Source organism: Alosa alosa, chromosome 4 (assembly GCF_017589495.1).
Source record: "Alosa alosa isolate M-15738 ecotype Scorff River chromosome 4, AALO_Geno_1.1, whole genome shotgun sequence".
NCBI lineage: Eukaryota > Metazoa > Chordata > Actinopteri > Clupeiformes > Clupeidae > Alosa > Alosa alosa.
In genome coordinates, this window is record NC_063192.1 from 4,279,943 (window position 1) to 4,293,639 (window position 13,697).

A 13,697-nucleotide genomic window follows, 5' to 3' on the forward strand; every position below is an offset into this window, starting at 1 on the left:
CTACAAAGTCTGTCTACAGACACAGTCTGTCTGTCTGTCTGTCTGTGTGTGTGTGTGTGTGTGTGTGTGTGTGGGAGGGGGGGTGTATTCTGCTGATAATTCTGAGGAACAAATGACTCTTTTCAGGCACACTGACCCCCTCCCTCATGCCCCCTTGTCCCACACACACCAGTGACAGTAACCACTACACACACACACACACACAAAGGCTAGGCCTACACTCTTGCGTATGCAGAAACATTGCATACAAACACACACACACACACACACACACATGTCCATGTACTTATACATGCAGACACACACACATACACACACACATCTACACTGGGCTAAGATGGCTGAGCAGATGGGTGTGATTGGCAGTCATGGAATGGGAACAAACGCAGTTGTGGTGAAAAGTGAGACTCAATAATAGTGAAGTCTCTGAAACTTGTCAAAGCGTCAATCTGAGCTGAATTGATTTGGCATAAACTTCCTTTGTATGAGTGCGGCCAGCACTCAAGGTCAGCCTCTCACCAGCGTTCCTAACCCAAGGTCACGTGGTTTCACGCAGGGCAGCTCAGCAAAGATAGGAAGAAAGCAACATGAACAGAAATATTCATGTGTGTGCAGAGGCCAAATGGATTTGTATGACTGACGCATACACACACACACAGATGCTTAATTGACACATACAAACTAGGGGTCGACCAATTATCGGCCTATGCCAGTTTAAATCATATGAATCCTCTGACACCATAAGCAAGGTAAAGTAATTTTTTGCTTAAATTATTATTGTTTAAGTGTAGGGATCGACCAATTATCGGCCTGGCCGATTATTAGGGCCGATATTTAGCATTTTTATAATAATCTGTATCGGTCATTTTTTCCACCGATAAGCCGATATTGAAATGGATAAATAATGAAACGTGCTACTTTCTCTGTAAAGCATCTCTCACTCCCTGCATTTGCTACTCTGTGGTCAAGAGAACTGTCCCGCCCACTACACCGTCTGATGTGTTAGTTAGCACGAATGCAGCCAATCAGGATCGAAGACTGAACACAGAGAAAGTTTAGGATTCTCACTGAGGCAGACTGGGCTTCAGCTGTACGTACTAGAGATGCACCGATATGGAATTTTAGGGCCGATAACCGATATTTACTGGTTTGTTGTGGCCGATACCGATACGATAACCGATAATATTACTCTTGAAAAAAAATTGTGAAAAGTGATTTGGGGAAAGCATTTAATAAGCATAATTTTATTGCAGGAATTTTACCTACCACCAAATGATGGACAGAACTCATAATAGTCCTCAATAGTACGGCAGTCAACAACATAACAGTAGCCTAGCCCTACAGTATGTGTGGCTCCTTTAAGTGAACCTGAAGTCAGTGAATTGCGAGTGAGTGGCTAGAGAGTTTGAATCGTTTTCATTTAGGACTAAACGCTCATAAACGCTCAGCTTGGTATAAGCTACAGTATAGCGACCAAATCAGTGTTTGTGAGGGAAACTTAGGTTTAGTTTCAACTGCGGGTAACTGAATAAAGCTGCAACTCCTCAGACTGTATCTTATGTCCGTCTACTCTGTTGCGCACAACCTGTTGCAGCAGAAATTAAAGGAGTTAGCCCTGAAGGTTTTAATAACTTATTACAGTATGATGACCTGTCTGGAACTGAAGCACGAATGGTTAGCATATTTCTAGGTAATAATACAAAATCCAAGCTAAAGTAATGCAAATATTACACTAAAACACAACTAGGTCTACTTATGTAAGCTACTCGTCCCACTAACGAGTTTGTGTTACCAGCGCGGTAAAGTGCAAACACACCAGCACAAGACGGCTCTAGATAGGGCTGAGCTCCGCTCTAGGTTAAATGGCGGATCATTCACGAGAGGATTTTGAGATGCACATATTCCCAAATGAACGCATATACAGATTTTGTTAGAGTGGTGAAATACATTCACACCGCTGACATTATATTGAGGAAAAAGTATAGCCAACCAAGCTCAAGTGTAGCCAGACGGACCTTACGTAGGCCTAAATTAAAAAAAAGGCGCAAATTATCGGCCAGAATTCTGTTATCGGACCGATTTAATAATATTTTCATTTTTTCACTTATCGGCTAATAATATATCGGCCGCCGATATATCGTGCATCCCTAGTACGTACGGAGCTATTTTTCGAAGGTAAGGAAGGTAGCCTACATTGCTGAAGTTGCAATGAATCACAATCATCTACACTTAAGTTACAAAAACATCACTTTGTAAGCTATTGTCTCTTTGATCCGGATCAATAAGTAAAGCACCCACTTCCTTCATTTAGCGAATTCCCGATTGATGCACGTTAGTGATGTTTAGGCTACTAGTTAGCCTACAAACCCTGGTGCTGCGCGTCGGGAGTTCTCTGCCTCCACCTTGTCCGTTAATTGTGAATAACGGGACACCTCGGCGGACATAGTACAGACAAGTCCTAAATTATGCGATAGCGAACGTCAAAAAGTCTAATTGCTCCTTTTTGAAACGGACTGTCAGAAAAGACAACATGCACCCAGGGCCAGCCGTAATTTAATCCGACCTGAACTAAATTGTGTCCTGAGCTGGCTATTAAAGCAACACCAAAGAGTTTTTTGTACCTTAAAATAATGTTTCCAAAATCATTTCAGTGGTTCATCAACTCGTAACAGGGTGAACGGCACTTTCTGCATTAAACCTAAGGCCCTCTATTGGCTATAACCGCACTATGTAAGTTTGCCGGATCGGGTAGCGGATCTGTAGTTCGATGGAATGAGACATAAGAAACTACAAATTTGAATTGCATCTGATGTCGCAATACATCGTACTTTCATAAAATCATGCAACATATTCTACCTTGTCTGTGGACATTATTTGCAAAGCTGGTGCTGGATAAACAAATAGTGCGTGCGACAGAGGAAAAGTTCTTTGGTGTTGCTTTAACGTGCCTTTTAGGCTCTCAAAAGTGTAGCTTATAGCATATGGACACAAATTGCATGCTTAAATAGCCTACGAACTATTTTAGAACTGTTTTGTTAAACTATTCAACCCTAACACTTTCCATCACACATGCACCTCTTCCTCTCCCTCTCCCGTGCACTCACACACACGATGGCAAAGCATCCTCTTTCTGACAGGTCCCTTAAAGGTCTCATTTCATCGTTTTTTCATTCATTTTGCAGTGGTCTCTAGTATTAATGAATGCCCTGTGAGCCGGTTTTGATGAAAACAAATGCTCTCCTGCATCTATTTCATGCTGTTCTAGTTTGGTGGGGAAGGTGGGAGGGGAGGAACGACAGGATTTTGCCTCTTACTCATGAATATTCATGACATGTTAATGACCTCGCCTCTGATTGGCTAACAGTACTGTGACGCTCCCTCCAGTGTGTCCTCATCCGATTCTGCCTGTGCTGTGCTCCATATTCAACTTTACAGTGCTAAAACCTGGCTAAAACTCGAGTCAAAACTGTTGCACAAAATGTCTTCGGAGATACAACTTCATGTGTTTCATCCTATCTGAGTAGGATGAAGAACCGCTTCCTGATTGTTTGTCGGAGAATGTTGGTTTAATAGAATGGTAACAATTGCATGTCAGCTTAAAATTTCTCCTAAAAGAGGTAAACGTTTGTGGCATTAGTCATCTTGCTTTCAAGTAATAAACAGTTGGAAACGTTTTAAAATAATTTCTTTACACAGTCAAAAGTCTTTGCAATCTTCCTAGTAGATATTTTACTTCACAACACAGGTTATAAGCACCCTAAATGCAGTTCAGCCACTGACCTAGCCTGCTAATTGTATGCTATCGGAATAGATAGTTATGGTTTGAATTCCATGATACTATCATTGAAAGACCACTTGGTCATAGCCCAATATATATATATAGATCTAAATGCAAACACACCTACCTAGCTATATTTAGCTGGAATTGCACCAGAATGTCTACAGAAGCAGAGAATGTGTGCTGCAAGGAGACTTCTCCGGCAATGAGAACTATGGCTTTGATTGCCTACATTGGCAGAGGTTAGCCTACTCAAGTTGTTTTCTGTCACGTATGACCCTTAGGAAAAAGTAGTATAGGAATCTTATAGTATTTTGGGACTAAATATTATAGTAATCTTTTAGGAATACTATAGTAATCTTATAGGAATACTCGAACGTCAAAAAGTCTAATTGCTCCTTTTTGAAACGGACTGTCAGAAAAGACAACATGCACCCAGGGCCAGCCGTAATTTAATCCGACCTGAACTAAATCGCGTCCTGAGCTTTAGGCTCTCAAAAGTGTAGCTTGTAGTCTACACATGGACACAAATTGCATACTTAAATAGCCTAAGAACTATTTTAAAACTGTTTTGTTAAACTATTCAACCGTAACACTTGCCATCACACATGCACCTCTTCCTCTCCCTCTCTCGTGCACTCACACACACGATGGCAAAGCATCCTCTTTGTGACAGGTCCCTTAACAAGCACATAGCCCATTGTGTAGGCCTAGTCTATGAACATTTTTGCTATCACTTAGCTCTTGGATTAACATGATAAACAGGATTTACACTTGCAAGTGATGCAAGTTGATAGACAATTGTGTATCAAAAGAAGAAAGAAAAGTTTGCATAATTAAATGCTTTTGAATTATTTTTTTGCAGCATATCGCCTTTACTACCTACCCCCCTTTTTGACAACTGACATCGGTTTTATATATCGGTTATCGGCCTCCTGTTTTGGTAATAATTGATATCGGTATCGGCCCTGAAAAAATCCCTATTTAAGTGGTCCTTGGTCTGAAAATGTTTGAGAAACACTGACAAACAGTAATATTGCAGTCTATTAAAATAATGCAAACACAAAACATCCAAACTATGTACAGAATTAACAATGTCCTCTTTTTACCAGACGATGCAGACATCTGGCCTACAGATCCTTTGTAAGACGGTGCTGGGATTAATTAGGGAAAAAGGTCTGAGTTGTTGTTTCGCTTGTGTTGTCCTGGGGATCCGAAGGGACAACACACAAAACACATTTGTTGACTGTGATGATTCTATTACATTGCTCATTGATTGCGCTGGGTCATAGGTAGAGCCATCAGGTGTTATTGTGGAGATGCCACTTTCATCCTCCTCCTCCTCTTGATCAACCCAAGGTCTTCTAGCTGGCCTTGGATGAACAGGCTTGATGGGAGTAGAGGTAGCAGGCCCCCATGCCCATGGTGTATCCGAAGTGCTTGTATCAATACTCATACTTTTCATGAAGTATTCTGCTTGGGTACCTAAAGTAAATAAATGTGTATTACTGTCAAGATACAAGATACTTACAAGATCGGTTTTACATATCGGTTATCGGCCTCCTGTTTTGGTAATAATTATGACCGGCGCGCAGCGAAGCGGCGGTCATATAGGTTTAGTCAGATTTTTTTTTTCTTTTTCTTTTTCTTTTTCGCATGCCCAAATTTCCGTCAATGATTCCGGGACACTGAAAGACCGGGTACACGAAACTTGGTGGGCATGTAACCCCACATGGATAGCATGGAACCATCGTTTTTTCGTTTTGATCTGTAGCCCCCGCTGGACTGGACCCCCCAAAGGAGGGTAGGGCAGACACAGTTTTCTGTGAATATCTCGAAAACCGTAGGGTTTAGGAGGACCATTTTTTTTGTATGTTGATCTCAAGGGCCATGTCAACCCATTCCATAACCACTCATTTCATGAATAGCGCCACCTAGTTAAACACAAAAAGTAAAAATGAGGTGTTGTAATTGAAGGTATCTGTGACCTAACATAGTCAAAACTGCACGAAATTGGAAGTGTAGGATCATTATGACACCCTCTGTATGCACGCCAAGTTTTGTGGAATTCGTTCATGGGGGCCACACAATAAATTAATTTATGTTACTATACACCAACTGGCCTGTAGGTGGCCGGAGACAGTTTTCTGTGAATATCTCGAGAACCATAGGGCCTAGGAGGTCCACTTTTTTTATGTATGTTGGTCTTAAGGGGGCATGTCAACCCATCCCATTACCACTTATTTCATGTATAGCGCCACCTAGTTAAAAATTAAAAAGCAAAAAATTAGGTGTAGGCCAGATCTCTGGCTGACAAGGTCAAAACTGCACGAAATTAAAAGTGTAGGATCATTATGACACCCTCTGAATGCATGCCAAGTTTTGTGTACTTTCGTTCATGGGGGGCCTTACAATAAAATAATTTATGTGTACATTTAGTGACGTACACCAACAAGGATTCCCGGGACACTGAAAGACCGGGGTACACAAAACTTGGTGGGCATGTACCCCCACATGGATAGCATGGAACCGTCATTTTTCGTTTTGATCTGTAGCCCCCCCGCTGGACTGGACCCCCCGAAAGGAGGGTAGGGCAGACACAGTTCTCTGTGAATATATTGAGAACTGTAGGGCCTAGGATGACCATTTTTTCCGTATGTTTGCCTCCAGGGGTCATGTTAACCCATTCCATGTGCACACATGTGCATAAACAGATACACAAGCACACACATACATTTACAGTAATCATACGTATGACACATACTCACACAGTAGACATATGTACACATGCATGCACATGCACAAACACACATCATGAGGCAAACACACAAGCACGCACATACACACACACACCCACACACATAAACATAAACTTGTACACGCACACATGCACACAATTCAAGAATTTTTCCGACATCTACTTCCTGAATTTTTGGTCATTGATACCGGGACACCGAACCACGGGGTACATGAAATTTGGTGGGTATGTAGCCCCACTAGACTTTTACGGAAAAATTTCATTTCGTCCCCGGGGACCACCACCCATCGATATGATTTGATTCCAGCTTGGTAGTTGTAGTCTGTGAAATTAAAAAGCATGTGTGTGTGAAGTATCCAAACAATGACACCTTCATTTCATTATGGCTGCTTTAGCAACACACCTTAAGCTACTGTGTAGTGGGTCCCATTTAGAAGTGACTACTTCATTCGCTTTCCTTGACTCATGGAGCTGCGTGAATGTTATTACAACTTTTCACCCGCGATATGGCAGTTTAAGTCCGCTTGATACTGTAAGGTGTAAGCCATTGGTTTCCAAAGGAGATTTTATTTGTGTCGCCAGCATAGCCTATTGACAATTTATGTTGTAAATAGGCCTACCTTATAATCCTACCTGTAGCTTAGGGAAGCTAACAGCTTTCTATTAGGATCTAGTTTGTTAGTCACCGCTTTGTCATAACTCCCTGATGCATTTTGCATTTAGAATAGCCAGAGCGTGTATATCTCAATCGAAAATTAAACAATATCGGGTGCCTATGGACTAGGCTGGGTGAACCCAGCCTGATCTGCCCGCTATTTATTTTTTGATTTATTAAAAGATTGAGCTTGGTCTGATGAAAGCCAGACTAGCCATGGACCTCAGTTACACAATGCAAGGGAACATGAATCAGCCTATATTTGCACGAACAATAACGGACAAAAGCTCTTCAACTTTGGCCCGTTAAAATGTGTATGAACAGTCTACACGACGCATTTCATCAAGGCCCATTTGGACATGTCAGTTATTTGCACCACTGGTTAGATGTAAAACAGCATTTCGTTTCAGACTACTGTTACTTAATTTGTGCATTAACAATAACGTTTCAGACTACTGTTAACTTAATTTGTACTTAATTTGTGCATTGACAATAAAGTATTACATGAACTAAAGATGACTAAAATCTTATGTAGAAGAAGAAACATTCACAAAAAATTCATCCATCCAAAAATTACCTTTTGTTTTGATAGCTGTTGAAAACGGCATGGAACTGACAGAGATGTTTTTGTTTATAAATACATAAAAAATAAATAAATAAATAACATTATGCTGATACCTTTTGCTTTTCCCAAATACAATGTAGCCTACAGGTGTAAGTGACCTTTCATCAATCCAGTTGCAATGGATGAACTGTGATGAACTGCCCTACTTGTGATTGTTTAGAGATTTTAAAGGTTTTATAACAATGCTACATCTTCTTTGGCTATTCTACAATCTATTCACCTTTTCAGCACCAGTAGGCTACTTTCTGTGCAGCCGCACACACACACTCAGGCATGCCAAACAAGCATACACAAAAGTGGGGGATGGAGTAAAATATGGAGACAAATTGAAGTGTGATTTATTTTCGCGGAACGGATGTACAGGACTGAGCGGTGGTCATATTTTGTACCGCTATGCGGTACATCTAGTTGATATCGGTATTGGCCCTGAAAAAAAACATATCGGTCGATCCCTAATACAAACACACACACGCAGATGCTGAACTGACAGCACACACACACACACACACACACACACACAGATGCTGAACTGACACAAACACGCGCACACACACACAGATGCTGAACTTTGAACTTGGATTTTTTTCAGGATGTGGGAAGGTTGAAAATTGAGTTGTTCGCCGACGTGGTACCAAAAACGGCAGAGAACTTTCGGTATGTGGGTCGTACACACACACACACACACACACACACACACACACACACACACATACGTATACACACACGCACACACAGGTTCTTGAGTGAACTTGTCATTACTCATGTATTTGATACCTGTTTTTTTGTCTTGTAGGCAGTTTTGCACAGGGGAGTTCAGGTAAGGAACGACTGAGATCAGCTCCGTCCCTGGTGGAGTGTATCACCTGTAGCACCTGGTGGAGAATAGCACCTGTAACTGCATTGCATTAGTGTGTGCAGAGGTTGCGTTAACTGAATATTTTCCATCATTGACAGATTTTTTTTAATGACAGAAAAATCAGAAGTCCATCCTTCATTTTGACAGGGGTCACAATTGACCATGACAGATTTTTTCTGTTTCTGTCAACTCTGTCCGTCATTTTGACAGACAACGGAAAAGTGTAACACAACCTCTGCATGTGTGCAGTGTTGGGTCCGATTACTTTGAAATGTAATCAATTACTGAGTACAGACTACATGCCAATTTTTGTAATCAGTCACGTAATCCATTGGATTACAAAAATGATGTAACATAATCTGAATACCTTTGGATTACTTCAAAATAAAAAACTCAAAAATGAAATACATTGAAAAAAAAAAGACACTTAATCAAGATCATTTTGATGCTACGCTGATATTTACTATGGAAGAATATGGGTAGCTTTATTCAAATGAGAATGCAATATGCAATTCAAAAATTATGCAATTTAATATTGCAATTTGCAATAATTTCCAACAAATTGTATTTTAATCTGCAAAGTGACAATGAAATCCTAAAATCATTTCCAATAATTTTGGTTAAAAAATAGAATAAACATGGATTGAATTGCATTCCATTTTGCCATGGTACTTCAGTCTCAATATTCAAATGGCAATTCATTTTGCATTTCAATTTTCAATAGTCAGTTTCATCATTTAACTGTCAATTCGTTTTGCAATGTAATATTTAAAGTGCAATGTAGGATTGCATTTTAAAAACATATTTGGCAAAACTGTCAATACCAGCCTGAAAACATTTTGGATTATTTTGGGCAAAACGTTTTGCCATCGTTTTAAGGCATTTTATTCAAATGGGAAAGAAATAGCGCCCCCCGTGATTGCATTGCACTTTGGTCACGCTCTTTGTGTTGCAAAATTCAAATGGCCTGCCAAATGCATTGCAATCGGTCAAGTCACTCGTCAAGGCGGGAACTAGGCTACGTCTTACCCAGTTAGCGTTTGCAATGGAGGAGTTTGCAGCTGCACTAAGGTCTCTGCTATCTTGCCCTACTTGTCCGATTTGATGTCAACCTGGTCCGTTCAAAGATTTCTGAGGCCTTACAGCTAATGGGCGCTAGCCGGTGGGGAGACCTTCTGTGGATACCACTGGAGGGAATAGAGGGTTACCTCTCCTATTAGGGAGATCGCGGAGCTCTTTGGAGTTCACAGGACAAGTAGGGCTAGATCGCCCACTCTGTCGTCCATTGTCGTTAGTTAGGCTAAAACTCACACAGCCTTTCCTTGCCCTGCTCACACACACACACACACAACGGAGACTCCCCTCCGTGGTCTGGCTAGCCTCATAAGCGGACCGGGGGGTGCGGTCGCTCCGGGCCCACGGCTGCCACGACCGCAAAGGGGGCCCACGTTTGGCCAAATCTATCTCGCTGAATTGTTGTATGCTTATTTGCGATGCTTATTTGTAGGCTACTGATTGCTGGGGGTGATTGCTGGGGGGAGGGGGGTGCTACTAAAGATGCCGCTGGTTAGACAGGCAAAGTTATCAGCAGCAACATAAGAGCCTTAATAATGTAAGAACACAGCTGGGTCTCGCGGACACTAGGCCTACTCGCGGTCACGGTTAACATTATTCATCAACTGTGACATGATATGTTTGCGCCGCCAACACTTCCCCCCCAATAAAAAAAAATTTGCCCCCTTGAAAATCGCAAAATTTGCCCCCTCTGTCACTGTACCCTACAGCCGGGTCTGTCGGCCAGAGACTGCAAACTCCTCCATTGCAAACGCTAACTGGGTAAGAAGACGGAAGTGACGTAGCCTAGTTCCCGCCTTGACGAGTGACTTGACAGATTGCAATAGACCTCTCCAGAATAAGTCCCGCCTCCGTAACTTCCGTATCCATCCAACTTCCGGGCGTTGAATGTCAGTGTTTCCCACAGAATTGAATTATATTTGTGGTGGTAGGTTTGCAGAATTAACTTGAATGCAACAGTTTTTAACAAATTAGTGCAGCGTGGTTATGATGTTAACCAGATTTAAGCACAATGTAGTACAACCTGGAAAATCATTGTGTGGTGGTCAAAGTTGATATTGTGGTGGGCCGCCACAAATAAGTCAATGTATGGGAAACACTGAATGTCTATGGGAAATAACATGGCGTTTCGAAATATCATACCAGTAAAACATCTGTAGGTGGCGAAGTAGAAAAAAATGGTTGGCCGATTGGCCTACACACTTCTGCCATCTAGTTTCCACTAGGTTTTTTGATTTTTACTGGGTTTTTTAACTGGGTTTTTTTAAATTACTTCAAATAGAATTACTTAGAATGACCGCCACCCAGTTCAGCACATTTTTTCCACAAAAATAAATCACGCTGAAAGGCCTATATGATTCTAACTGTCTCACTAAATTGCATTATCCACACTCATTTCTCACTGGTATCTGCTAGACAACAAGTACCAAAACATGATTAGTTCATAGATTTCACATGTAAAATTAATTTTATACAACCCCACCTCCATCTTGCCTGTTCATAATTCTGAGAAATTCTTGAATTGTGTGCATGTATATGTTTATGTTATGTGTGTGTGTGTGTGTGTGCGCGTGCTTGTGTGTGTGCCTGCGTATGTGCCTGTGCATGCATGCGTAAAATATGTCTACCGTGTGAGTGTGTCATACGTATGATTACTGTGAATGTATGTGTGTGCATGTGTATCTGTTTGTGCACATGTGTGCACATGAAATGGGTTAACATGACCCCTGGAGGCAAACATACGGAAAAAATTGGTCATCCTATGCCCTACAGTTCTCAAGATATTCACAGAGAACTGTGTCTGCCCTACCCTCCGTTCGGGAGGTCCAGTCCAGCGGGGGGCTACAGATCAAAACGAAAAATGACGGTTCCATGCTATCCATGTGGGGTTACATGCCCACCAAGTTTTGTGTACCCCGTCTTTCAGTGTCCCGAATCCTTTGTTGGTGTACGCCACTAAATGTACACATAAATTATTTTATTGTAAGGCCCCCATATGAACGAAAAGTACACAAAACTTAATGCATTCAGAGGGTGTCATAATGATCCTACACTTTTAATTTAATTTTAGTTTTGACCATGTCAGCCAGAGATATTGTGATGAAAACACCTAATTTTTTGCTTTTTAATTTTTAACTAGGTGGCGCTATACATGAAATAAGTGGTAATGGGATGGGTTGACATGCCCCCTTAAGACCAACATGCATAAAAAGGTGGACCTCCTAGGCCCCACGGGTTCTCGAGATATTCACAGAAAACTGTCTCCGCCACCTACAGGCCAGTTGGTGTATAGTAACATAAATTAATTTATTGTGTAGCCCCCCCCCATGTATCTGCCCTACCCTCCGTTCGAGGTCCAGTCCAGCGGGGGCTACAGATCAAAAACGAAAAATGACGGTTCCATGCTATCCATGTGGGGTTACATGCCCACCAAGTTTTGTGTACCCGGTCTTTCAGTGTCCCGAATCCTTGTTGGTGTATGCGTCACTAAATGTACACATAAATTATTTTATTGTAAGGCCCCCCATGAACGAAAGTACACAAAACTTCGCATGCATTCAGAGGGTGTCATAATGATCCTACACTTTTAATTTCGTGCAGTTTTGACCATGTCAGCCAGAGATATTGTGATGAAAACACCTAATTTTTTGCTTTTTAATTTTTAACTAGGTGGCGCTATACATGAAATAAGTGGTAATGGGATGGGTTGACATGCCCCTTAAGACCAACATGCATAAAAAAAAGGTGGACCTCCTAGGCCCTACGGTTCTCGAGATATTCACAGAAAACTGTCTCCGGCCACCTACAGGCCAGTTGGTGTATAGTAACATAAATTAATTTATTGTGTAGCCCCCCCATGTATCTGCCCTACCCTCCTTTCGGGGGGTCCAGTCCAGCGGGGGGGCTACAGATCAAAACGAAAAACGATGGTTCCATGCTATCCATGTGGGGTTACATGCCCACCAAGTTTAGATGGTACCCGGTCTTTCAGTGTCCCGGAATCCTTGACGGAAATTTGGGCATCTAAAAAAAAAAAAAAAAAAATCTGACTAAACCTATATGACCTTCGCTGCGCGGCGGTCATAAATAGCCTTCTGGGCCTCAGCGGCCATTTCTCAAGTATGAGCCTGCCCTGCAGACACATTATGTGTGTGTGTGTGTGTGTGTGTGTGTGTGTGTGTGTGTGTGTCTGTGTCTGTGTATATGTGCGTGCATGTATGTGTCCGACATCTGTTTTTTCCCCCTCAGGAAAGATGGTGTCCCGGTTGGCTTCAAAGGTTGCACATTCCACAGGTATGTGTGAGTGTGAGAGAGTTTCTGTGTGTATGTCTGTATACATGTGATTTGTTATATGTTATGTACATGTGAGCAGTTGACAAAACTGGTGTTTCTGTTCTGTTGTTGCCCTGACAGAGTCATAAAGGACTTCATGATCCAGGGAGGAGACTTTGTTAATGTGAGTAATGGCACCCTTACATCAGAAGACTTTTTGGGAAAGATTTTTGAAAGACTACAGTCTCATGCGTCTTACATACTCGCCACTCCCGACCCGTAGGGCAACAATGTGACGTCAAAATGACATAGATTTCTCTGGCGTGCCAGGATTTTGGCCGGGTAGCGCACCACTCGATTGACCTTATTCCGCCTGCAGTGTATAGGCCTACTTTTCCCCTTCCTGTTTGGTGCAGGAGAGAGCTCACTATTGGTTTTTATATTGTCCATGTGAGTCACGACTAAGACTTACGATAATATCAAATATGTTTCAAATATGGCACCTTATAATAAACAATCTAGTTGAAGAGAGCGTGTGTGTGTGTTGACGAGAGTGTGTGTGTGTGATGACGAGAGTGTGTGCGTGTGTGTGTGTTGACAAGAGTGTGCGCGACTCCAGTAAAGAATACAAGGAAGTTTATTGTCACATGCATATAGTTACTGGAAGTAAGAAATGTA

General features: G+C 41.8%; 1 protein-coding gene across 2 annotated transcripts in view; it reads left to right on the top strand.

Annotated features, from left to right (window-relative positions):
• The window catches only part of ppih (peptidylprolyl isomerase H (cyclophilin H)), a 98,187-nt gene that overhangs the window by 36,710 nt on the left and 47,780 nt on the right, over nt 1-13,697 (top strand). For both annotated transcript variants that reach the window (XM_048241820.1, XM_048241821.1), the window contains exons 2-5: nt 8,406-8,470; nt 8,610-8,633; nt 12,996-13,040; nt 13,161-13,203. In XM_048241820.1, the coding sequence (XP_048097777.1) occupies nt 8,406-8,470; nt 8,610-8,633; nt 12,996-13,040; nt 13,161-13,203 (177 nt within the window). The remainder of the gene's footprint in view (nt 1-8,405; nt 8,471-8,609; nt 8,634-12,995; nt 13,041-13,160; nt 13,204-13,697) is intronic.